General features: G+C 38.5%; 1 protein-coding gene across 1 annotated transcript; it reads right to left on the bottom strand.

Moving 5' to 3' along the window:
* On the bottom strand, positions 1-27,537 carry LOC135700884 (endocuticle structural glycoprotein ABD-4-like). The gene is made up of 3 exons (XM_065221542.1): positions 27,333-27,537; positions 27,070-27,264; positions 1-360 (listed from the first exon to the last, which is right to left on the bottom strand). Exons 1-3 carry the CDS (start codon positions 27,342-27,344, stop codon positions 166-168), a joined length of 402 nt encoding a protein of 133 aa, XP_065077614.1. The 5' UTR covers positions 27,345-27,537; the 3' UTR covers positions 1-165.
* Positions 27,538-27,766: the final 229 nt, after the last annotated feature.

The following is a 27,766-nucleotide window of genomic DNA, read 5'->3' on the forward strand; positions in this document are numbered from 1 at the left end:
TTCTCAATTTTGGTTCGATTTATTGTTAACTTACAGGTAATTTTCACACTTGAATCGTTCGATAGCATCTTAAACAGATCGAGAGAAATGTAGCCACGAGGAATGAAATGGTGTAATATAGAAAGAAATCGTGACTGTGATTGATATAACACTTTGCAACTAGGTTTAGAACCTCCGTGAGACGTCGTTACTTGGTGGTTGGCTGGCGAGGTATTCCAGTGCTCGCTGGATTGCTGGTGGGATGGGCGGTGGCGTGGGAAGATGATCTCCGATCGGTTGGAATCCGTTCTCGTCGGCTATGTACTGCACCCGGATCAGCTGGCCATCCGGTGCCGTGTAGGAGTACTCGCCCTGGGCTACCTGTAAGGGAAAGCATAATTGAAGATCCAAATTATAAATGCCTTCTAATTCAACCGTGAATTTAATCAGCCTATCCATCACTGGACGACCGAAACAGATGACAATCTTGACCTTTGCCAGTCTGTTTATTTGCCAGCAAAAGAACATCATCGTGTCGGAGTCATCGCTCGGGTTACCCTCACAAAGAAAAGTCAACTTCTTTGGAGAAAAAAAAAACTCGTTTCGCATCTTTGGGCTTGCCATCGCAACGAGCTAAAGCGAGTTCATGGGTCAGCCACTCTTGCGACAACGACGACGACGACGACGACTACAGAATCAATTAATTATGGTCACATCTTTTCGCTCCGACGCACTTCAGCCTAGAACCGAGATGGTTTTTACCGCATGACGACGAGCGATGATGAGACCAGCTCAGAAGACCAACAGAGAGGCTAAAGAGCAAATAAAGATTTCTTTTGCAACCGATCCGGTCGTTGTTGGTCGTCTGAGCTGCAAGAGGATGCACCGGTTGGCCTTTTTCGGGTCCACATCTCCGAATAGGTGCGTTGTATTCTTGCGTTTGCTATTGAGACCACTGTGGAATAAGCTGTCCCCTGTGAAGGCGAATTCAATAATTTATCTTCTCCGGTGTACGGTACGCATTTTTTTTTTTCAATTTCTCGGAGTCTTCGGATAGATCGAGAAGCGATTACGAAATTTGAACCAAGTGCGCACCTTCGTCACTGTGTGGTGGATTTGTTTACTTCTGAGAGTTAACCTCAAACAGGTAAGCAACGGTTGATTAGCATATTCAGTTACACCTTTTCAAACGAAATATTTCGATTGGAACGCCCACAGTGCAGAGCGGTTCGGTTCATAGGCACAGTAACTGAAGAAAGGGTTCAGCTGTTCCTTACCTGATTGAATTGAACGACGTGTCAAATAATGCGATGATGGATGAGTTGAGATAAAATAGGGTCGATTTCAATTTTGATAACTCGGTAGGTGATCCAGTGAAAGTGGTGTACCTACACGGATAGAAATCTCCTTATACCTTTTGGCAAATTTCTATTGCTGATTATTCATAAAATGTATTAGTCAATTAATAAGCAGACGCCTTGCAAAAAGTTAATGAAGATCATGGGGCATATTATGGATGTCACTTCACGGTGAAAACTTGTCACTTGTCATCACGGTGAAGTGATTCCCATTTGATCTGTACGCCATTAACTGCTCTTATTCTGAATATCACTCCCTTATCACCGTGTAGTGACACCCGTAATAAGGCCCCATGTGGCAAATGAAATGCATAAGCGGTCACACATACCTCTTATAGCACCTATGTAGTTTGTCTTATGGAATGTACAAGGCTGATGTTTTGGCAAAAATGTATAAGTGAAACACACTATTATAGGAGCCAAAGTTAGTTACTACTACACTGCCGTTATACGCATAAGAGTCCCACGGTACATAAGGATTGCATAGAACATGGGACAGTTATGCGTATAACGACAGTACAACTATTGGTACCGTGTACCTATTAATGAAGGATGAGTTTTCGAAAAACGTGTACAATTTAATCATAATGTAACATTTTACTAGTTAAATAAAGATTGAGAGCTATAGGTTGACGTATTAAACTTAAACACAAATCGTTTATTTATTTTTTTAATACGTAAATTGTCATAGTACCTGATCAAAGACCTCCAAAACTACACTGCCAATCCAAATTATATATCCCATGTATTTTTCAAGATACAAGTTGCTCAGAAATTATTCAAAAAACCAAGTGATCATAGATCTCTAAATTATCCTTGTTTAAAATTAAATTTGATCAGATATCGTACTGAAGATCCTCAACTGCTCAGCAACTCATGTTGCATCTCCCGGATATTCTCTCAAATGCTCGGAAATTATTTCAAAAAAACTCCAAGTGATTAGAAATTTCTAAAAAAAATCTCAGGTTATTTGTTAAAGACTTCAGCAATAATTTTGAAGATTTTCATCTGCCCAACATTTCAAATCACATCTCTCAGATAGTCTCTCGGATGGCAGGTTGCTCAGAGATTATTCAAAAGACGTCAAAGTGATCACCTTGAAAAATAAGTATGATTTTTCAAGATTTCAGAATCAGGTATCGTTCTTAAGATGTCCAACTATTCTATAATCCATATCGCATCGCTCAAAGTTTCTCTCAAATGAAACACGACAGCTTAGAAATGACTTGGAAAATTGCTCTTCGATCCATCGGATTCTTATAGTTATTCTGCTTGGAAATCGATTTGGAGAAACTTGGTTCTGCCGCCATGGCGCCTAAGCGCAAAAGAAAAAGGAAATCGCTTGATCCCCGTGCTGATGAAATTCAATTGAGCAATCAATTTGATGTGCTTACGGATGATGAGAATGATCCATCATGCAGGAAAAATTCCATCAAACATTCCCGGCTAAATGTCAAAAAGGAAAAGGTTCCAGCTATTGATGTAACCACTTCCGATTTCCATGCTCTTCGCAAAGATCGTTTGAACTTCAAATTGGGCGTCGCAATGAATGCCGTGTATTGGCTGAAACCTTGGACGGATTCAAATGTCTTCTCAAGTACCTTATTGAGAAGCAACACACATTTTGTACTTACGACACCAAAACTGAACGTGTGTTCAAGGTTGTTTTGAAAGGTCTGTCTAGTGGTGAATCCCTGGATTAGATCAAAGATAAAATTACTTGGAGTTGAGCCTGTCCAAGTAATAAAATTGAGAATGAAATCCCGTCCTGGAGATTGGCGCAAAGGGATTTCTAATAATTTTTATTTAGTTTACTAAATAACCTTAAGGTCTTGGAAAAAAGCTAGCCTTATGCTCCATGCCCGTGTGAAGTGGGAACACTTCAGGAAGACTGGAGGAAATTTCCAAAACGTCACCCAGTGCCATGGATGGGGTCTCGGCACAAAAAATTGCTACATGCCAGCAAAATGCATGAATTGTGGAGATTCCTCTCATGCAAAGGACGACTGTCATTTGAAGAAAGATCCTAAAAAAATGTTAATGGTAAAAACCATAAATCCAATTTTTGGAAATGTAAGACTCGCAAAGCGATCCTACAATCTCGTTCTAAGTGCCGGGTAGGAGGCTCCACGTTCTCGACCAGGTACAAATTCCTCTGCTGTTAAAAACGGTCAGTGAGGAACAAATGCTACATTCTTACCCGGAGGTACAAAAATCACCCCTGCATCAAATTCTTCATCTAAACCTGCTCCCCTTGCTGCAATATTCAATGAGTAAATGCTGCTATGCAGCTGGTTGAAATCAAAGTTCAAGATAACATAATTCTAACGGTAATTTTGATGATTTTGACTTACTGCTCCTAAAATGGATTTTTTACAGAAATCTGTAATTGACATGATTTTTGATATTTTGAAAACTAACTCCATGTTTGATGCTATACAAACTGTAGTTCAATTTGCGAACAATATCGTCATGACTTTGAAATTAAGTAATGGATTTTAAATCATTAAATATTTTGAATTGGAATGCTTGACCTCTTTAAGATAATGAGGACAAGTTATTAATCTTTTTGAGAGTTCATAAAGTGCATATTTCCGTTATAACTGAAACGTTCCTTAACCCTGACCATAAGGTTAAAAGGTTGGCAATTTATTTCATTTATGGAAATGATCGTCTTGATGCACACTGTGGTGGCGTTGCCATCATTGTTCATAGACGTATCAAACATCAAATTATTTCTTCATTAGAAACCAAAGTTTTGGACAACTTTCTTTTATAGTTGACATTTGACATTCCAATGCGTAATCCATCAATAGAATTTTCTCAGGATAATCGTCAGAAATTTAGCCGTCATTCTTTATTATTGGTCAACATCGCTCATAGAATAACGCTCAAAGCAATTCCAATGGTAATATTATGTTTGATGATTGTTCTGCAGGTTATTACACTATTCAGTATCCAAACAGCCCAACATGCTTTTCTTCAGCGAGAAATCCCTCAACTTTTGATTTGGTCTTAACTGATTCATGTTAATTTTGTAACCAATTGGTTACCCATGCTGACTTCGGTTCTCATCACCTTCCAGTAACTTTTGAAATGTCCCAAGAAATAATTTCTAATCCCAACAGCTCTACTTTCAATTACCATATAGCTGATTTGAAGCAATATCGGACATTTATGGAATACAGCTTCGATCCAAACATTCCTTTGCAAACCAAAGATGAAATTAATAATGCTCTTGAATCTCTGACTACTTCTGTAGTTGCGAGGTTAAATTCGATTCAATTATAATAGACGATGATCTTTTGCTCTTGATCCATCTGAAAAATGTCCGTAGGAGGCAATATCAAAGAACACGTGATCGTGCCATGAGAGTTATCTGGCGGGATTTGCAATAACAAATAAAAAGGCGACTCTCTGCCATGAGGAACAAAACTTTTGAAAATAATGTTTCGAAATTAGACCCAAGTTCGAAACCCTTTTGGAAACTCAAAAAAAAATTGAAAAAACTCAAAATCCTATTTTGATCACAAACTCGGATGCTTCAATACGAGCTCGATTTTTACAGATGACTAGCCATGATTCAACTATCCATCAACTCCTAAGAATTATCAAAATTTAATTCGCTCAAATAAATCTGAAGGCTGCTCAAATGGAGTTGCTCTTTTAGACATAGAAAAAGCATTCGACAGTGTTTTGCATGAAGGTTTGATTGCTAAATTGAAAAATTTCTACATTATGACAGAACTCTGCAGGTAAATTATGAAAATTCCAAATCTTCAATACTGCCTGTTAGAGCAGGTGTTCCTTTTAAATGCTCAATTGAAACGAATAATTCCCTTTATACTTAGATAAGATTTAGTTTTAGTTTTTGATTTTAAGATGTCAATTGTCATACTGACATGCAGGTTTAAAAAAACCATATTAAAATATTGAATTGCGATGACAGGAACGTTGTAAAAACACTTAGTTATATATCATAACAATTAAGGCTGGTATGTTACTGTAGTAACTGGAGCACCTTGGTTAAAATGAACTGTAATTTATTTTAAATTTGGAAAAAAAAAACCTTTTTAATGCTGCTCGAAGGTACTTGTCACTTGTGGTTTCATTAGGGGTTTTTAGTGAAATAAGCATTTGCAACCTTGGCTAACATGGGAAATTGTTCAGAAATTTATGGCAAAATCCTTCCAATATGTTTTCTAAACGATAAATGCGTAGCCTTGAATGGTTTGATTTTTTTTCAATTGCATCACCAAAAACTTCAGCAATCTCTGTGAATGTGGACAAGGTTACCAAGACGCTGATCACATCCTTTGGCCTTGTGCGGAGTATCGTGGAGTCAGATCACATTTTTATGATTCCCTTCGGGCTCGAGGGAGACAACCTAATGTTCCAGTTCGGGATATTTTGGCTAGACGCGATCTGGAGTTTATGAAACTCATATATGTTTACTTTAAGAATATTAACCTTAGATTGTAAGTTTGATTAACCTTGTGTTTAGTTTGTATTTTGTACGTGTGAGGTTTTTTGTTTGTTTCAAGATAATTTCATGTTCTAGGATTAAATAAATATTTGTATCGCAAACCACATTTCAAACCTCCTTCTTCTCTTTTCCCATCCAAAAAATTGTAAATCTCCACTAACCTTGAGACAACCGCGAGTGCTCGGTCCAGTTCCTTTAACTTTAAATTTAAGACAGTAATAATGTATAACGGAAAGGATAACTCGGCTCTGTAAAGTTTATTCCATTGAGCCTGTACAAATAAAGTAATTATTAAAAAAAATCAGCAAAGACTTGTTTTTACAAAGCAAAATGCACATTGTACTATACACGTGGATTATTTACGAAGATCTGAAAGGTAGCCGTTTACAATAGTTCTATTTGACTGAAAAACGTTTTGAAGCTCTTCGTTGAACCTTGGTAACATTTTCACATGTTCAGGAAGCTTCTTTAAAAGTGCCATGATCTTTGATATCATGATTAACAAGATTCCACAGTTCGTGTATCGTCATCGTCACCATAAAGATTATAATAAAGGGATAGTCAGTTAATTTGAAAACCAAAAGCTATGATGAAATAGCAATGTGCTTTATTTTATTTACGCATCACGGTTATACAACATTAAGATAGTAGTCAAATTCACAGTATTATTATTATGGAAACTTAAATTTTGACAAATCGCAACGTTCCTTCATCATCATAATAGGCAATATGTTCAAACGAATTGAGGCTCCTGGTGTTGTCTTCATCCGATTCTTCCTCAGCCTTTTCGGGATGCAACAGTGCGTTGTGGCTCTCGCGGCACACGTTGCATCGAATTCTATGCGAACATTTCGGCTTGCCTTCGATTAAATGATCACCGAGGCAAATTTTGCAAACGTTCCAAGAATCTACCAGCGACGAACGGGCTGCCACTTTCAGTGCGATAAATTCTCGGCAGTACCAAAGGGGATGACCAAATCGTTTGCACAATCGGCATTGTTTTCTGTCATCCTTCTTGTCTTTCTCACCAGCAGCACCAGTAGTGGCAGGATTTGATTTCCCGCGATTGACTGCACCGGTTTTCACGGAATTTGATTGATCTGTTATCGACCCTTGGTTAGGTAGTGCATTCTTCAGTACACTTCTGTAACCAGTAGGGTTGGCTTCCCGTGCCTGACCCAACTTCATCGAAGCAAAATCACTGAAATCACGTAGCGTTACCGACTTAATTAGTTTTGCATGATCGTTCCATTCAAGTATTTGCATATTGGGAAGTTTATGAACAAGTTCCTCCAACAGAGCCAAGTCAGTCATGCGGTGTTTCAATTCTGCTACCTCCATTAGATCGCACAACTGTTCCAATGCATTTGCAAATGCCACACAGGTACTCATTTTTGTGGGATTAGGGTTTTCCAGCTTCGTCACTTTCCCCACGTGCCATTCGAGCAAGATTTCAGGATTGCCGTAAAGTCGATGAAGCGCATCGATTGCCTTTGGTACCAGCTTTGGTAGCACCAACAATCCACGAACGCTTTCGAGCGCAGGCCCTTGGAGGCTATCCAGCAATCGAACTAGATTTTCGGAATCATTGAATCCACACGAAGCTGTTGATGTTTCGTAACTGGCCCGGAAATAGTGCCACTCTTCAGGATTGCCGGAGAACGTTGGCAGCTTCAGTTTCGTTGCGTTGCGTGCTGCTAGTAGAGCTTTCGATGGCACAAGCTGGTTGGCTTCGTTTGGTTTGGGTAGTTTCTTGTTCGATTTTTCAGAATCATGCTCCTTGTTACGACCTGATCCTGAATTCGGTTTCACGTTTACACTGAGTTTATCCAATTTCTGCTCAACATGTGCCCCTCGAGAACTGATCTCATCCAGTGCTACCTTCTTTTTCTTTTGTTCCATCATCTGAGCCATACGTTTATTCTCTCGATCACCCCCGATAACTTCCCTCTGTTGTTCTTCCACAAGAAGCTCCATATGCCGTGCTCGTTTTAGCACTTCCTCGTACGATTCCTTGTCTGCCGCCTCTTTAGCAAATTCGTTTCCCATTGTGATGACGGTGGTGGTGGCGGCGACGGAGGAGGAATTCTTCTGCAATTTACCGAATTTTTGCTTGTCCAGAAACGCTATTGTCGAATAGAACTCACTGTAGATCATTATCGAGTGAAGGTTTGCTAATGACTAAGGCCCGTTTCTGTGACTGTACCAAATAAATGTGGCTTAGGTATGATTATGGGACCAGCATTTCTACCAATACTGGAGCAGTTGAGAAATGCACGTTAGGGTGGTTCAAAATAACGGCTTGATTTGAATTGATCATTGACCAATCCTCAGAAGATTGAACTGCTATCTAAAGGTTTGCTCCATTGAGACAAATTTCATCATAAAATTAAAACTGAAATTAATAAAACTAATAACTAATGAATTTCAATTATTTCTGTTGAAAAAGTGAAGTTCAATAACACAGTGAAAGCTAGCAGGGCTGAACTTGTAATCATCAAAAATTCCTGGTTGCCCTAGAAGTCAATAGCTTGCTAATATCAACAGATTAGATTCGAGTTTGTCAAACGACCTTGTCGCTTGTCCGACTAGCCCTAGTATAGCCCTACCCTAGAGTACTTAAATAGCAACTTTGAGTCACCCTAATGCAAATATTCCAGAAACTTTCAATCGATACAGGCACAAATCGCACACAAATCCTATAGGAATATGAAACTCAGCTTGGGTAGAAAGCTTGGAACGTTGGAACCATGTCACTTTGATTTGCTTACGATGAATTCTACTACTAGCTTTGTTTGTCAGAATGAGCTGAACCAGGAATAAAATCTAATTTTTGGCCTGCTAAGCACAATCCGCCTTTTTTCGAACGGATTTTTACACAACAAGGGAATGTTCCTACAACAGATGAATTGTTAATTGATATACAATTCCGTATGTACCGTTGAATTCTGTAAGGAGTTATAAATTGATTAAATTGTGTTGTAGGACCTTGTTTTGCAAGTTTTGAACTCAAGTAGCCTACCGAACGTATGATTGATTAGTTTACGGGATTTACCATAGATATATTGTATGTTTTCTGCTCGATAGGCTGGAAACAGGCCCATAGACCGAAGTAGAAATCTCCCCTAATGGTATTAAATACAAGAAAGATGCGAAAAAGTGATTACATTTTGTATAGAGGACATACACAAAGTATGTCATGGAATAAGAAGGGAGGGGTCTCATAATATCATAAAATATCATGCAATGGGAGAGGGAGAATTCACAGTTTCTTACAAAATATTTAATATTTTCCAGAAAATAAATTGATCTTTCCCATTTTTATACCAAAACCACCGAAAAACCGACATGAATGATCATACAAAGTACCATCGAATTTCTGATCAAAGCACAAAACTGACCTCTACCGCCGTGTTCGCGAAAAATGGGTATCCTAGCCACAAACACGCATACGAAATGTATGAGTTGGTTCGTGTCTAATCTATTCCGGGCAAATTATTTTTATCTAGATAACAAATTTCTATGGTTTTGACAGATGGGATCGCTGCACATTTGAATCCATCGTTATGGATTCTCGATCAAGTGTTAAATTTAAGTTTCATGTCGGTTTGTCGGTGCCAAAACATCATTACATGCATATAATTATTGTATAAAAAGTGATCAATTGTGATCAGATTTTGAAATCTATCTTAGATTTTTGGGGAGAGAGTTGATTTCGAAAAATGTTACAGCATCTTTAATAAGCAATAAAAAAGAACCCATACATAATTTGTGATTATCCCCTTACATGGTTTGCACACTTACATGCATAGTCTTTTCAGGGCAAACATTTGACATTGTTTTATATAACTTAGGTACTTACTTAAATGACGTGGCATACATGAACCAATTTTAAACCTAACTTAAACTCCTTCGTACGATATTGTCCTATATGCATTTAGAGTCTAGCTATACTACTCGTGGAAAGTTTAGGGGGGGGGGGGGGTTATTGAGTGTTCGATTCAATTCCATAGCAAAATTTATGGATAATTGTCGACGCAGGGGGAGGGAGGTTTTAAAACCTCCCAAAAAATGTTCAAAAGAGTAATGGACAGACTCTTTGAAGCCGATCACAATTTTTGCGAACGCCACCGCCCCCCCCCTCGTCCAGATAAATGGTAACGTCATTTTGAATCGTCCCTTTAACTGAAAAAAAAAAAACATAATGCCATATTTGCCCATCTTTGCTCTGAAACTGGTCTTGAATGTGTCTTTTTTGCATTCCTTATCTTGCATTGCAAGGCAATCGATTTTGTCGTTTTGCGACCTGCATGCAACGGTATTGGTGAAGTATAGGACAAAAGTAGTAATTGGCGTTGACGGCACTGTCGAAAAATTTGCTCTGCCAGCAAATGTAGACAGTTTCTTATGGGAATTTTCGGTGGAGTGAAAGGATAGTACAAAGTCCGCCATGTTTCACGCACAGTCTGACGTTTGCTTATGAATTTTCTCATAGGAGTAAAGAGCTACAGAGTCGCCGTCAACACCAGTAATAAGACTGCCGTCGATGTAACCGAACCTTCCTGTGATCGCTCGCACAAGCACAAGTGGATTGTAAACAAAACAGATGTGTAGCTCCAATGCAGTAAGTAAGATGTGTAGCTCCTCGAGCACCAAACTGAAAATTAAATCACCACTATTTTCAAAGTACTGTATCTCGGATTCTGTGTACCCGTTTTCTAATGTTTTTATACCGTTGCACAGTGGGACCATTCTGAAAAAAATGCGGTCCTAACCCTTTCTCGCTTTTCTCGATATGTTTTCGCGTTTAGGAAGAAGTTTCTTGAAATATTATTTTTCATCTTTTAAAATATCCAAATTAAGATCTTATTAAGGTAGCGTTACACTTGGAAAAACTAACATTATGTACTCACAAGATAAAATGTTCATGTCTTGCGAAAAGTTGTAGAAATGCAAAATTCATGAAACTTTGCTCAAGACACTAAGTTTCTACATCATAAGTTTAGCGAGATATAACAGAATTTTTGTTACGACTACCCTAATTTTTTTTTTTCTTTTTTGCATCATTAATCTTGATTTATTGATTTGACATGTTTTACAAAGCTTTCATATAATCAAAATTCACATCTTTTCTTAAGACAGCGAAGTTGGAAATTACTGCATTTGCTTTTAACAGCGATTTTACATTGCATTGTATATGACCGTCATAAAGCAGTAGGTAATGGTTGCAGCTGCAATAAAACCTTTATAAGTTTTGAATATAGCCAAGCAGCTCTAGATTTGTTACTTGGGTAGCGAGCACAAAAGTGCTGGCGAACATCTCCATAGCTGACGTCGACAGTCATTTTGTTCATTAAACAGTTGTTGTTGTGCTCTTGCTACACCTTACATTAATACAAGAGAGAGACTTTTATTGATCTACAACCAGAGTTTAAAGACCTAATCTCCCTATCCACTGCTAGGAGTCAATGGTCCATTTCAAGACTTCAGATAGTTCGAGCTGTCGAACGGCATTGTGAAGTGAAGATACAATTTTCCTCTTACATGTTATCCTGGGGCATCTGCTGGTTCCAGAATGAGCTCCAAAATGGCATTGTTTTGTGTAAAAATGTGATTGCATCCTACTACAGGTTCCCCCCAGGGCATTCCAGTGACTCCGGAAAGGTCAATGTGGTCAATGATCCACTTCAATTCTATAGAAAGCATATTCATGAAAATCCATGAAGAAAGAGCTGTCGCACGGCATGTTTTTGAGTAAAAACGCAATTGTCCCCTGCTACAGGTTCCTTCGGGGGTATCCCGTGATTCCGAGAGCTGCCAATGGGGTCACTGATCCATTTGAAGTTTAATGAATGCCTATTTATGAAAAACCATGAAGAATGAACTGTCACACGGCATGTTTTGGTGTAAAAATGCAATTGTCCTCTGCTACAGGTTCCCCCGGGGGCATACCGGAGGTCCCGAGAGCGGCCAATGTGGTCACTAATCCATTTAAAGTCTATCAAAGTCTATTCATGAAAAAGCTTGCAGAAAAAGCTGTCGCACGGCATGTATTGGTGTAAAGACGCAATTGACCCAGCCTGCTACAGGATCCCTCGAGGGTATCCCGTGATTCCAAGAGTGGCCAATGTGGTCAATGATTCATTTGAAGTTTATGGAAAGCCTATTCTTGAAAAAACATGAAGAATGAGCTGTCGCACGGCATGTTTTGGTGTAAAAATGCAATTGTCTCCTGCTCCAGGTTCCCCCGGGGGCATACTTGATGTTCCGAGAGGGGCCAATGTGGTCAATGATGCATTTAAAGTTTATCGAAAGTCTATTGACGAGAAACCATGAAGAAAGAGCTGTCGCACGGCATGTTTTGAGTGATTAAATGATCTGCCCGCATTCAGAACCCTCCACCAGAACCGATTACAGGGAAATGGCCATATCTCGGTTGATTATAAGCCGATTTTAGTTCTTGGCATATGATTCGCTTTAGAAGTGGTTTTTATTTCGTTGTATTTACTAAAAATTTATATATATTTAACCAGCATCATATATAAAATTTCACCAAAAATTTAGCAAGTTAGACAAGCCCTCCGCAAACCCGGAATATCTCCGGTGTCCGGTGACCAGGATTATTTTCGTGGCTACACAGATTTAAAATCGGATCATATTAGACGAAGTATCAACACTCCAAAGTTGACCAAAAATTTGCCTATCCTAGTTATTTTGAGTAACCCCTGTACAATTTTTCGAAAACCCCATATTAATAATACCAATAAACCAGAACTGTGGAAACTAAAAAAAACAACACAGGACTGCCATTTAGGAATCTAGTAGTGTTCAAAATTTCGAAACCTCTCTTCAAGTATTCGGCCAAACGACCCATTCGGCCAAATAGGCGGACACCAAGTAAACCTTTTGAAAAAAATATTTTGAATAGGATGATGCTTCAATACGAACTCGATTTTTACAGATGAACAGCCATGATTTAACTATTCATCAACTCCTAAGAATTATCAAAATTTAATTCGATCAAATAAATCTGAAGGCTGCTCAAATGGAGTTGCTCTTTTAGACATAGAAAAAGCATTCGACAGTGTTTTGTATGAAGGTTTGATTGCTAAATTGAAAAATTTATACATTATGAAATTAGTTCAAAATTATTTAACTGACAGAACTCTGCTGGTAAATTATAAAAATTCCAAATCTTCAATACTGCCTGTTAGAGCAGGTGTTCCTTTTAAATGCTCAATTGAAACGAATAATTCCCTTTATACTTAAATAAGATTTAGTTTTAGTTTTTAGTTTTAAGATGTCAATTGTCATACTGACATGCAGGTTTAAAAAACCATATTAAAATATTGAATTGCGATGACAGGAACGTTGTAAAAACACTTAGTTATATATCATAACAATTAAGGCTGGTATGTTACTGTAGTAACTGGAGCACCTCGGTTAAAATGAACTGTAATTTATTTTAAATTTGGAAAAAAAAAAACCTTTTTAATGCTGCTCGAAGGTACTTGTCACTTGTGGTTTCATTAGGGGTTTTTAGTGAAATAAGCATTTGCAACCTTGGCTAAGATGGGAAATTGTTCAGAAATTTATGGCAAAATCCTTCCAATATGTTTTCTAAACGATAAATGCGTACCCTTGAATGGTTTGATTATTTTTCAATTGCATCACCAAAAACTTCAGCAATCTCTGTGAATGTGGACAAGGTTACCAAGACGCTGATCACATCCTTTGGTCTTGTGCGGAGTATCGTGAAGTCAGATCACATTTTTATGATTCCCTTCGGGCTCGAGGGAGACAACCTAATGTTCCAGTTCGGGATATTTTGGCTAGACGCGATCTGGAGTTTATGAAACTCATATATGTTTACTTTAAGCATATTAACCTTAGATTGTAAGTTTTATTAACCTTGTGTTTAGTATGTATTTTGTACGTGTGGGGGTTTTTTTTTTTCAATGTTTGTTTTCAAGATAATTTCATGTTTTAGGATTAATTAAATATTTGTATCGTAAACCACATTTCAAACCTCCTTCTTCTCTTTTCCCATCCAAAAAATTGCAAATCTCCACTAACCTCGAGACAACCGCCAGTGCTCGGTCCAGTTCCTTTAACTTTAAATTTAAGACAGTAATAATGTATAACGGAAAGGATAACTCGGCTCTGTAAAGTTTATTCCATTGAGCCTGTACAAATAAAGTAATTATTAAAAAAAATCAGCAAAGACTTGTTTTTACAAAGCAAAATGCACATTGTACTATACACGTGGATTATTTACGAAGATCTGAAAGGTAGCCGTTTACAATAGTTCTCTTTGACTGAAAAACGTTTTGAAGCTCTTCGTTGAACCTTGGTAACATTTTCACATGTTCAGGAAGCTTCTTTAAAAGTGCCATGATCTTTGATATCATGATTAACAAGATTCCACAGTTCGTGTATCGTCATCGTCACCATAAAGATTATAATAAAGGGATAGTCAGTTAATTTGAAAACCAAAAGCTATGATGAAATAGCAATGTGCTTTATTTTATTTACGCATCACGGTTATACAACATTAAGATAGTAGTCAAATTCACAGTATTATTATTATGGAAACTTATTGACAAATCGCAACGTTGGCGTAGGGTTGGCTTCCAGTGCCTGACCCAACTTCATCGAAGCAAAATCACTGAAATCACGTAGCGTTACCGACTTAATTAGTTTTGCATGATCGTTCCATTCAAGTATTTGCATATTGGGAAGTTTATGAACAAGTTCCTCCAACAGAGCCGAGTCAGTCATGCGGTGTTTCAATTCTGCTACCTCCATTAGATCGCACAACTGTTCCAATGCATTTGCAAATGCCACACAGGTACTCATTTTTGTGGGATTAGGATTTTCCAGCTTCGTCACTCTCCCCACGTGCCATTCGAGCAAGATTTCAGGATTGCCGTAAAGTCGATGAAGCGCATCGATTGCCTTTGGTACCAGCTTTGGTAGCACCAACAATCCACGAACGCTTTCGAGCGCAGGCCCTTGGAGGCTATCCAGCAATCGAACTAGATTTTCGGAATCATTGAATCCACACGAAGCTGTTGATGTTTCGTAACTGGCCCGGAAATAGTGCCACTCTTCAGGATTGCCGGAGAACGTTGGCAGCTTCAGTTTCGTTGCGTTGCGTGCTGCTAGTAGAGCTTTCGATGGCACAAGCTGGTTGGCTTCGTTTGGTTTGGGTAGTTTCTTATTCGATTTTTCAGAATCATGCTTCTTGTTACGACCTGATCCTGAATCCGGTTTCACGTTTACACTGAGTTTATCCAATTTCTGCTCAACATGCGCCGCTCGAGAACTGATCTCATCCAGTGCTACCTTCTTTTTCTTTTGTTCCATCATCTGAGCCATACGTTTATTCTCTCGATCACCCCCGATAACTTCCCTCTGTTGTTCTTCCACGGGAAGCTCCATATCCCGTGCTTGTTTTAGCACTTCCTCGTTCAATTCCTTTAAGATTGCCGCCTCTTTAGCAAATTCGTTTCCCATTGTGGTGGCGGCGACGGAGGAGGAATTCTTCTGCAATTTACCGAATTTTTGCTTGTCCAGAAACGCTATTGTCGAATAGAACTCACTGTAGATCATTATCGAGTGAAGGTTTGCTAATGACTAAGGCCCGTTTCTGTGACTGTACCAAATAAATGTGGCTTAGGTATGATTATGGGACCTGCATTTCTACCAATCCTGGAGCAGTTGAGAAATGCACGTTAGGGTGGTTCAAAATAACGGCTTGTTTTGAATTGATCATTGACCAATCCTCAGAAGATTGAACTGCTATCTAAAGGCTTGCTCCATTGAGACAAATTTCATCATAAAATTAAAACTGAAATTAATAAAACTAATATCTAATGAATTTCAATTATTTCTGTTGAAAAAGTGAAGTTCAATAACACAGTGAAAGCTAGCAGGGCTGAACTTGTAATCATCAAAAATTCCTGGTTGCCCTAGAAGTCAATAGCTTGCTAATATCAACAGATTAGATTCGAGTTTGTCAAACGACCTTGTCGCTTGTCCGACTAGCCCTAGTATAGCCCTACCCTAGAGTACTTAAATAGCAACTTTGAGTCACCCTAATGCAAATATTCCAGAAACTTTCAATCGATACAGGCACAAATCGCACACAAATCCTATAGGAATATGAAACTCAGCTTGGGTAGAAAGCTTGGAACGTTGGAACCATGTCACTTTGATTTGCTTACGATGAATTCTACTACTACTTTTGTTTGTCAGAATGAGCTGAAGTAGGAATAAAATCTAATTTTTTGCCTACTAAGCACAATCCGCCTTTTTTCGAACGGATTTTTACACAACAAGGGAATGTTCCTACAACAGATGAATTGTTAATTGATTTACAATTCCGTATGTACCGTTGAATTCTGTAAGGAGTTATAAATTGATTATATTGTGTTGTAGGACCTTATTTTGCAAGTTTTGAACTCAAATAGCCTACCGAACGTATGATTGATTAGTTTACGAGATTTACCATAGATATATTGTATGTTTTCTGCTCGATAGGCTGGAAATAGGCCCATAGACCGAAGTAGAAATCTCCCCTAATGGTATTAAATACAAGAAAGATGCGAAAAAGTGATTACATTTTGTATAGAGGACATACACAAAGTATGTCATGGAATAAGAAGGGAGGGGTCTCATAATATCAAAAAATATCATGCAATGGGAGAGGGAGAATTCACAGTTTCTTACAAAATATGTAATATTTTCCAGAAAATAAATTGATCTTTCCCATTTTTATACCAAAAACACCGAAAAACCGACATGAATGACCATACAAAGTACCATCGAATTTCTTATCAAAGCACAAAACTGACATCTACCGCCGTGTTCGCGAAAAATGTGTATCCTAGCCACAAACACGCATACGAAATGTATGAGTTGGTTCGTGTCTAATCTATTCCGGGCAAATGATTTTTATCTAGATAACAAATTTCTATGGTTTTGACAGATGGGATCGCTGCACATTTGCACATTCTCGATCAAGAGTTAAATTTAAGTTTCATGTCGGTTTGTCGGTGCCAAAACATCATTACATGCATATAATTATTGTATAAAAAGTGATCAATTGTGATCAGATTTTGAAATCTAACTTAGATTTTTGGGGAGAGAGTTGATATCGAAAAATGTTACAGCATCTTTAATAAGCAATAAAAAAGAACCCATACATAATTTGTGATTATCCCCTTACATGGTTTGCACACTTACATGCATAGTCTTTTCAGGGCAAACATTTGACATTGTTTTATATAACTTAGGTACTTACTTAAATGACGTGGCATACATGAACCAATTTTAAACCTAACTTAAACTCCTTCGTACGATATTGTCCTATATGCATTTAGAGTCTAGCTATACTACTCGTGGAAAGTTTGGGGGGGGGGGGTTTATTGAGTGTTCGATTCAATTCCATAGCAAAATTTATGGATAATTGTCGACGCAGGGGGAGGGAGGTTTTAAAACCTCCCAAAAAATGTTCAAAAGAGTAATGGACAGACTCTTTGAAGCCGATCACAATTTTTGCGAACGCCACCGCCCCCCCCCCCCTCCCCCCCTCGTCCAGATAAATGGAAACGTCATTTTGAATCGTCCCTTTAACTGAAAAAAAAAAAAAACATAATGCCATATTTGCCCATCTTTGCTCTGAAACTGGTCTTGAATGTGTCTTTTTTGCATTCCTTATCTTGCATTGCAAGGCAATCGATTTTGTCGTTTTGCGACCTGCATGCAACGGTATTGGTGAAGTATAGGACAAAAGTAGTAATTGGCGTTGACGGCACTGTCGAAAAATTTGCTCTTCCAGCAAATGTAGACAGTTTCTTATGGGAGTTTTCGGTGGAGTTAAAGGATAGTACAAAGTCCGCCATGTTTCACGCACAGTCTGACGTTTGCTTATGAATTTTCTCATAGGAGTAAAGAGCTACAGAGTCGCCGTCAACACCAGTAATAAGACTGCCGTCGATGTAACCGAACCTTCCTGTGATCGCTCGCACAAGCACAAGTGGATTGTAAACAAAACAGATGTGTAGCTCCAATGCAGTAAGTAAGATGTGTAGCTCCTCGAGCACCAAACTGAAAATTAAATCACCACTATTTTCAAAGTACTGTATCTCGGATTCTGTTTACCCGTTTTCTAATGTTTTTATACCGTTGCACAGTGGGACCATTCTGAAAAAATGCGGTCCTAACCCTTTCTCGCTTTTCTCGATATGTTTTCGCGTTTAGGAAGAAGTTTCTTGAAATATTATTTTTCATCTTTTAAAATATTCAAATTAAGATCTTATTAAGGTAGCGTTACACTTGGAAAAACTAACATTATGTACTCACAAGATAAAATGTTCATGCCTTGCGAAAAGTTGTAGAAATGCAAAATTCATGAAACTTTGCTCAAGACACTAAGTTTCTACATCATAAGTTTAGCGAGATATAAAAGAATTTTTGTTACGACTACCCTAATTTTTTTTTTTCTTTTTTGCATCATTAATCTTGATTAATTGATTTGACATGTTTTACAAATGAAGTAATGAAATTGGGTTGTTAGCGGAATGCTAAATAAAACAGCAAAAAAGGTTATCTTCCATTTAATTCCACTTAATTAATTTTGGTATCCATGACAGATACGTATTTCGACTACAATGTGCAGTCTTCATCAGTGTCATTCCCACTAAAGAACTTATCAAAATCTAACCCCCTTAAGTACTCATCCCCTAGGTAAAAAAAGTCAAGATCATAGGTATAAAAATGAAACTACAATGTGTTGAATCGGAACCTACCTAACTAATAAAAACCAAAGATTTAAGTAAGATAAAGGAGAAAAATCTATACAACTCTCTAATAAGGAAAATCCCCAAAGGCTTGGTAGCCATCATAATGAAATAGATTCCAAAATTAACGAAATTAAGACTAAATTTACACAAAAATGTAATTTATCAGAGCATGCTTTGATAAGCAATTTGTATATAGTAGGTTAGGTGTACATAGTAGTTGTAGGTTAGTTGTAGTTGTAAATAGTAGTTATAAGTAGTCTCCTTTTTCCAATTCAAATCAAACCAATCCCACCAAGGTGGTCATACTTTAAAATAGGCCTGATAGGACTAGGAACTGTAAATAATAATTAAAATCTCAAATGTACCAAAGTTGAAAAGACGCATCTGTGTCACTTAACAAATTCATACATGTAAACCACACAATCACAAGAAATAAAGATCATTTAAATGGCAAAAAAAAATGGCATTAGCTAGTGTCGCTGCCACCCCCGTAGTTGTCCCTGACGAAAGTAGAATATCGGCTGATGAGGTGATAGCAGCGATTAAATCAACAAAGAACATGAAGGCCGCTGGTGTCGATGGAGTGGTCAACCTCGAGCTGAAAAACTTGAGTGTTGACTTCTTCAAGCACCTTGCAGTGGTCTTCAACAAGTGTTTAATGCTTGGCTACTTCCCTGCATGCTGGAAGTTAGCCAAAGTTATTCCAATTCACAAACCTGGCAAAGACCCTACCAGTGCCAAAAGCTATCGCCCCATCAGCCTCTTGTCCTCCATCTCGAAGCTATTCGAAAAATTGATACTCAGCCGTCTGCTGGTGTTTTCAAATGATAATAACATCTTTCTCAAATAGCAATTCGGGTTTAGGAAAGGCCACTCTACCATCCACCAACTCGCACGGGTTACTAACATCATCAAGCGGAACAAGTCCGTTTCCAATACATCTGCCATGGCATTGTTGGACGTCGAGAAGGCGTTCGACAATGTCTGGCATGATGGTCTAGTGTACAAGCTGCATCGATACAACTTTCCGAACTACCTCGTGAAGATCATCAAAAACTACTTGTCGGGCAGATCATTCCAGGTCTACTTGAACAATGTCTCCTCTGATACGTTCAACGTTGATGCAGGGGTCCCTCAAGGTAGCCTGCTTGGGCCTATCCTATTCAACATTTTCACGTCAGACGTTCCTCCCCTGCCGGGTGGTGGTATCCTGTCAATGTTCGCAGATGACACCTCCATCATCTATAAGGGTCGAGTGATCCGTGCTCTGGCGAGTAAACTACAATCAGGCCTGGATGTTTTGTCCGACTATTTTAAGAGCTGGAAGATTTGTATCAATGCAGCTAAAACACAAACCATTCTGTTCCCACACTCGAATTCACCTCGGCTTGTTCCACCTGCTAACAACAAGGTCCATCTTGATAGCACTCCCATTGAATGGTCGAGTGAAGTAGTCTACCTTGGTCTCACCCTCGATAGCAAATTGCTATTCCGATCCCATGTGGACAAGACATCCACCAAGTGTAACATCTTGATCAGGTCGCTCTACCCTCTGATAAACAGGAAGTCCACCCTGTCCCTCAAAAACAAGCTTGCTGTCCACAAGCAAATCATTCTGCCGGCTATTGAGTATGGTATGCCAATCTGGGAGAGTTGTGCTAAGTGCCACCACTTAAAGCTTCAGAGGATCCAAAACAAGATCCTCAGAATGATCCTTAACAGTCCACCGCGAACTCGTAATTCTGAGATTCACCACCTGGCCGGTCTTCAAACACTCGAGGAGCGAAAGACTTCCACGCTGGAAAGGTTCAGAGTCGCCTGTCTGCGATCAAACCACCAGATCATTCGTGATTTGGCAACCTAGTATAAGTAGTTAGGTGCTCAAGTAGGTAGGTTATCAAATTTTTAAATTCAAACCAAAACAATCCCACAAAGGGTATCCTGTAAATTAGCGCTAAACGCAATCATCACATTAGAATAACCAATTAACTAGAACAAAGATGAAGAGCCAAAGGCTAACCAATTGAAATGTTAAATCACATGTTGAAACATAAAACCCAGAAAATAAACGTAAATTAAAAAAAAAAAAAAAAAAAAACAATGGCATTAGCTCATTTTCGCTTCGGACGGCGTGGTGAACAGCAATAGCTAGTCCACTCCTTCACCCCTAACAAGCAACAATTGACTGGTCGTGGCAAAGGAGGAAAAGGTCTGGTAAAGGAGGCGCCAAGCGTCATCGCAAAGTTCTTCGAGATAACCGCCATCGGTCCTCTGGCTCGCCGTGATAGTGTCAAACGTATCTCCGGTCTGATCTACGAGGTGTGCTGAAGGTGTTCCTGGAAAATGAGGTCCGTGATGCTGTCACCTACACTAAACACGCTAAGCGTAAGTGGTCATGGATGTCCTCTTCAATAAAAAGGTCCTTTTCAGGGCCATCAAGCTTACATCAGTAAAGAGTTGGAATAGAATTTATCTGTGCTTGTTTGTCCATATTCAGAACCACATGCCCCCAACGACCACACAAAATGTTTCCAGAGTTGTAATCTTGTAACCAAACTTGGAAGCAGGGGTGCAAGTGATTTTGATTGATTCTCTTAATAAACTTTCTCTTTGAAAAAAAAAATACTACAAATTTGGTACGCCTACAATTCAAAAATGGAAAGAGTTGAGATAATAGATAATTGATCAATTAAAAGAACTAAATGCTCTTCACATTTATTCCGTCCACTAGCGGTCCTACGTCAAGCTTCCGTTCGTGCCCCTAGGCATAGACCCTTCTACTTTTTCAGTTTTTTTTTGCTGATCCTCAAAATCGAAATTTGGTGCGTACTACCGGCTGATTAAAGGACGCGATACAAAGTATGAAAACACTAAGATATTTCACATTCATTAAAATATTTATTGCCCTTTTCTGTGGCGTGTGGGAGAGGGTTTTCACAGATAAGTGACGAGGGTTACGGTAAATAACAGTACTCACTCACTGCTGCAGTGGCACTGGCGTTAGCCCACACGGCTGCTCCTGCACTACTATGTGGCCAGAAATTGACTGGCTGGCATCTTCCTTCGTTGGCGGATATCGGCAAACGGTGGCATGGCCACATTGGTCGAGCCGATAAGGGATTCTCCTTGACAGCTACCGAACCGCCGTGTGAGACGGTTTATCAACATGTACAAGAGATCTTATTGTAAGTGTAATATTTCCGTCAGGTTGGCTGATAATGATAATTTACGGCGGCGGCGTTGACTGGAATTAAACCCAGGCCTGTTGGGGTGAGAGGTAATCACGCTTACTACTACACCACCGGCGCCGCTACCTGCAGAGTTCTGCCAGTTAAATAATTTTGAACTAATTTCATAATATAGAATGCAGTCTTTTTCAATTTAGCAATCTAATCTTCATGCCAAACACTGTCGAATGCTTTTTCTATGTCTAGAAGAGCAACTCCAGTTGAGCAGCCTTCAGATTTGTTTGAACGAATTACATTGGTACCTCTGAAGAGTTGATGAGTAGTTGAATGCCCATGGCAAAATCCAAACTGCTCATCTGCAAAAATTGAGTTCGTATTGATGTGAAGCATCATTCTATTTAAAATAGTCTTTTCAAAACGTTTACTTATTGAAGAAAGCAAACTTATTGGACGGTAGCAAGAAGCTTCAGCTGGATTTTTATCCGGCTTCAAAATTGGAACAACTTTTGATTTTTTTCCATTTATCAGGAAAGTATGCTAAATGGAAACATCTGTTAAATAATTTTACCAAGAAAGACATATTACTCTCTGGGAGTTTTTTTTATGAGGATATAGAAAATTCCATCATCACCTGGAGCTTTCATATTATGAAACTATTTAGTTACAGATCTTACTTCGTCCAAATCAGTCCTCCAGGAATCATCAAACATTTTTTCCCGAGAGAAAATATTCAGATAATCCCGAGCAACCTGTTTCTCAATAGGGCTAGGAACTCGGGTTTAATTTCGAAACATTATTTTCAAAAGTTTTGTTCATAATGGCAGAGAATCGCTTTTAAATTTGTTTTTGCAAATTTCGCCAGATAACTTTCATGGCAGGATCACGCGTCCTTTGATATTGTCTCCTACGAACATTTTTAAGACGGATCAAGAGCTGAAGATCGTCGTCTACAGGGATGAAAAATCATTTACATTCATTTCGTGCATTCACTTACATTCATCTGCCTCCAACTCCTTTCATCAACAGAACACCGTAAAATGATGTATGAAGCTTTTGTAGCTTATTCTATTAACTACAACTCTTGTCAACAACTAAAATCTGAATCTCCTATGCATGCCGAAATAGAGCTGGCAGAACATGTTATTGTTTTTCAGTGAATGCAATTTACATTCACTGAAAAACAACTGTGGGTTCTTATCACTCTGATTCCTCATGCACAAGAGATACAGATTTTAGTTATTGACAGAAGATGTAGCTAATATAAAAGCCTACAAAAGCCTCAAACACCATTCTACGGAATTCTGTTGATGAAAAAAGTTACAGGCAAATGAATGTAAATGAATGCACGAAATGAATGTAAATGATTTTCCATCCCTTCGTCTATTATAATTGAATCGAATTTAACCTCGCATTTTGGTCCTGAGGCAGCTCTTGCTTCAACTATAGAAGTAGTCAGAGATTCAACATCATAATTATTTCCATCTTTGCTTTGCAAAGAAATGATTGGATAAAAGCTCTATTCCATAAAAGATCGAATATTGCTCCCAATCAACTCAATGGTAATTTAAAGTAGAGCTGTTGGGATTAGAAAATATTTCTTGGGATATTTCAAAAGTTACTGGAAGGTGATCAGAACCGAAGTCAGCATGGGTAACCAATTTATTTATGTTATGGTCTGCAGGTAATTTATTCACCCCAATGACAGTATACTTATTCTAGACAAATTAACATAAAATACTCCGCTCATTCCATCCGTAGTTGGTTCGTGAGAGGCAGTTGTTCAGGAAAACATGCGATCGTAGATTACGGCGGCGGGTATTGATGTCGATACTACTCAGCAGTGTAGAACAGTCAATGTTTCCCTGAAGAAGACCACCGACAAAGCTCGCCATTGCTACGTTACGTCTTGCATCCGAAAGCTCTAAGTTGATAAACATACAGCGGCTTTCATAGCTAGGCAGATTTCTAGGGTCATTCCAGCGAAAATACCTTAAACCATACTGGATGAACTTCCGTTGAATAGCTTCAATACCCATGGTTTCATTGTGGTAGTATGGAGACCACACGAACAGTATATTGCTTTTAGGCAGTGTACATCTTTGTATTTTTTGGCGAAGCGGAATATGAACCCGAGTTGTGAGGAAGCTTTGGATACAACGTATGCAACATGATCCTTGAAGCTGAGCTTGGAGTCGATCAGTATTCTCAGATCCTTGATAGTCGTCCGCAAACGCGGAGCGTTTAGTACCTGTCGCTTAGAACGTATTGTAGGATCGCTTTGCGATTCTTACATGCCCAAAAATTGGATTTGTGGTTTTCACCACAATTTGTACATTAACATTTTTGCTTGAGAGGAATCTCCACAATTTATGCATTTTGCTGGCATGTAGCAAATTTGTTGTGCCGTGCCCCATCTCTGACACCTACGGCACTGGGTGATGTTTTGGAAATTTCCTCCAGTCTTCCTGAAGTGTTCCCACTTCACTCGAACATGGAGCATAAGGCTAGATTTTTCCAAGGCCTTACGGTTGTTTAGTTTACTAGACTTGAAGTGAACTAAATAAAAATCATTAGAAATCCCGTTGCGCGACTCGCCAGGACGGGATTTCATTTCCATTTTGATTACTTGGATTGGCACAACTCCAAGTAATTTTGCCAGTTCATCTTTGATCTGATCCAGGGATTCACCACTGGGCAGTCCTTTCATGACAACCTTGAACACACGTTCAGTTTTGGTGTCGTAAGTAAAAAAATTGTGCTGCTTCTCAGTAAGATACTTGAGAAGGCATTTAAATCCGTCCAAGGTTTCAGCCAATACACGGCATTCACCCCGACGTCCAATTTGTAGTGAAAACTTAACTTTCACGAATGTCAAAATTTCCATGCGAAGAGCATGGCAATCGGAAGTGGTTATCGCAATAGGGGAAATCTTTTCCTTCTTGGCATTAAGCCGGGAAAGTTTACTAGAATTTTTCTTGGATGATGGATCATTCGCATCATCCGTGTGAAAATAAAATTTATTACTCAAATTAATTTCATCAGAAAGGGGATCAAGAGATTGCCCTTTTATTTTGCACGTAGGCACCATAAGGGCAGTAAATTTTTTTATCCAAATCGACTTCCAAGCAGATTACTATAAGACTCTGAAGGATCGAAGAGGAATTTTTCAAATCGATATCCAAGAAGCATTACCTCGGGTAGGGTCCAAACAAGGATCGAAGAGGAATAAGAGTGAAAGAAGGTAGAAAATTTACAGGTATATTGAGCACTGAAAAGTGCTGTTTAAATTTGTTGTAGCAAGAGAGTACGATGCAAAGTGGCATCTTCAACTATGTTATATCGATACCTTTACGCAGAAGTATTACAAAACATAAATATAGTTAAAGTACAAAACACGTCTCTTTATTATTGACGTGCAAACACGATGCATGTGTTTACTCGTCTTTGATTTGTGCTGTTCCCTATCCCTTTTACTCGATATTAAGTTATCGATCCGTAGTAAAAATTAGTTTCATCGCTAAGGGGATTGTGATTCCCTCTGGACATGATGTTCAATTGATTGATAATTCTATCGATTTAGGATAATTTTATATCTGGATGGTCCCTTTAATATCGAGTTGCAGAGAGTTCACTGGATAAGACCTAGACACAATTCCTTCTACAAATTTGGTTGTAACCAGCAGTGTGTTAATTACACGATATTAAATTATAGTACAGTACTCAAGCAACATTACTAGTTTTATTGAGGATTTAAAGCATTCCACAAGTCTAAATCATGATCTGCAGAACCCTCATAAAACCAAAATTGTTACTTGGGTAACTACTTACTACGCAGTTAAAAAGGCAATAGGGAGCCCCTCGGATCCCCCTAATTTTAATAATGGCCCAAATAGAAAACCTGTTTAAAATGTAAAAAATAAGCATCACAAAAGACACCAAATCTTACAAATATCAAAAGAATTAGGACTTTTTAAAATTATGGTGGACCTTGAATACTGATGTTCAAAAATTAAGCATTGATTTTTAATGTCTTGAAAAGGCATAAGAGAACATTTAAGCAAAATTGGAAAAAAAAATGAATTTTTGAATCAACCTTCTCCGATTTGCATGAATTTTTGAATAATTGTTTGATGTGGACAATAATTCACATTTTTGCAACAATCTGCCATTTTTGGATTTTGCAAATTTTTCAAATTGACGTCGTTGACGTTTTTCAACAAATCCGGAGTGATTTGAGATTTGGGAAACAAACGCTTCACTTGACGATTTTTCGCGAATAAAAGCTCAGCCTAGAAAATTATCAACACAAACAGGCAAAGAAAAGATTCATCTAGCATGTGGTGTTATTGGATCTCGATATTGAGCTTTTATTCGCGAGAAATTGGCGATTGACGTGTTTGTTTACACAAGCACTTACGCCCAAATCTTGAAGGTAACCGGAAATTTTATCAGGGAAACGACATTTCTGATCGAAATAACGTCAGAGACAAAGTTGTTAAGAAAAATAATGTATTTCTGAAAAAAAAAAATGTGCAAAATAAAGGGGAAAAAAAAAATAAAACCCATAATGTCTCAAAATTTCCTAGCCCGATTTTTGAAAAAAAAATCAGACTTTATGCATGTTCGGAAACATGGACACTTGAATACTGACAGAACACGTAGAACAAGAACTTTTGGTCAAGCTTGGTTGAAGTTTTTGCTAGTAAGCTTTTTCCAGTGGTTAAAAAAAACAAAAATCGGGCAGGGGCATTGTGAAATATTTAGGTTTTAATTTTCGCGCTTTGGACATGGCGTGAGGAGTTCTGTCTAAATTATAGAAATTCTCCTTCTTGAGTTTATAATGATTTTATCACTTTTTACACAAAACAGATTACTTAATGCAACGAATACCGGACGGTTAATTAATCCAGATGTTTTTTTTTTTAACAAACAATGCGTCTATTTTACAACATAATTCATATGTGTGATGATTACATGGCAGAATTCACGTGTTATTTTTTAGGCATAGTAGTGATTGAAAATCAAATTTTATAATTGTCCGGATTTCAGCACTGTACCGTATCTACTTTTGTAACACACACTTGCCGAAAACAAGCAGCCTGCACATCTGAGCACTTCAGCAATTGTGAACGCTGTTTTCCTTGGTTCTTCTACTATTTTTTTCAAAACCTATCATCCCGAACATAATGCAGTTAACACGAATAATGTTCACCCCTCCGAATGTTCCGCAACCTTCACACAACACTGACCTGCGTCTCCTGTTCTGAGCCGGCGTTCTTTAGAAAACCTTGCTCTTCTGCCACAATCCCATTCCCGGTCTCATAGCTCCACCGATACGACCCATCAGGATTGACCTCCTGCTCCTGTCGAATGATGGGAATCTGATCCGTATCGGGTCCTTGAGGAGCACCATAGCCACACACCAACAAAGCACTGATAAAAATCTGCAGAAGACACATTTCACATCAATCTAGTTTCTCACTTCCAAAAAAGAAACCCTCACCATACTTACAATGTATTTCATGATGCTTAACTTAATATTCTTCTAAGCGAAAAAAAAAAACAATTATCACTATTGCGCTCGATGAGTCCCTTCAGGTCCTGGGAAATGATACACCCTATAAAACTACCCTCCTACTGGAAGTGCTATTACGAGTATGTTGATATTTATATGCAAATCCTCGATGTCTCTCTGATGTGCAACCGAAAGCCATACTGCCTGGTCCGTTTGGACGCTGAAGATGAGAGCGAAGATCGCACCGCAACAATTGGCCCGGACAACCCCACCCTTGATTGAAGAACCGATCCAACGGCGCATAGGGGAACTGGGGGTAAGATGGACACCCTAGGGATCGTTATTGTTTTATCATCAATGAATACATCATTTTGCTGGTAATAACAGTATTCTGAAGGTTAAACTCAAGTTTCAAGAAACTACGTACACCA

This window comes from Ochlerotatus camptorhynchus, unplaced genomic scaffold, assembly GCF_037179485.1.
Source record: "Ochlerotatus camptorhynchus isolate MF236.1 unplaced genomic scaffold, CSIRO-AGI_Acam_v1.1 ptg000144l, whole genome shotgun sequence".
Lineage (NCBI taxonomy): Eukaryota > Metazoa > Arthropoda > Insecta > Diptera > Culicidae > Ochlerotatus > Ochlerotatus camptorhynchus.

Coding starts and splice junctions, on each gene's coding strand:
- LOC135700884 (XM_065221542.1), bottom strand. Junction 361..27,069: donor GCTCAGAACAGGAGACGCAG/GTCAGTGTTGTG, acceptor TTTCCCTTACAG/GTAGCCCAGGGCGAGTACTC.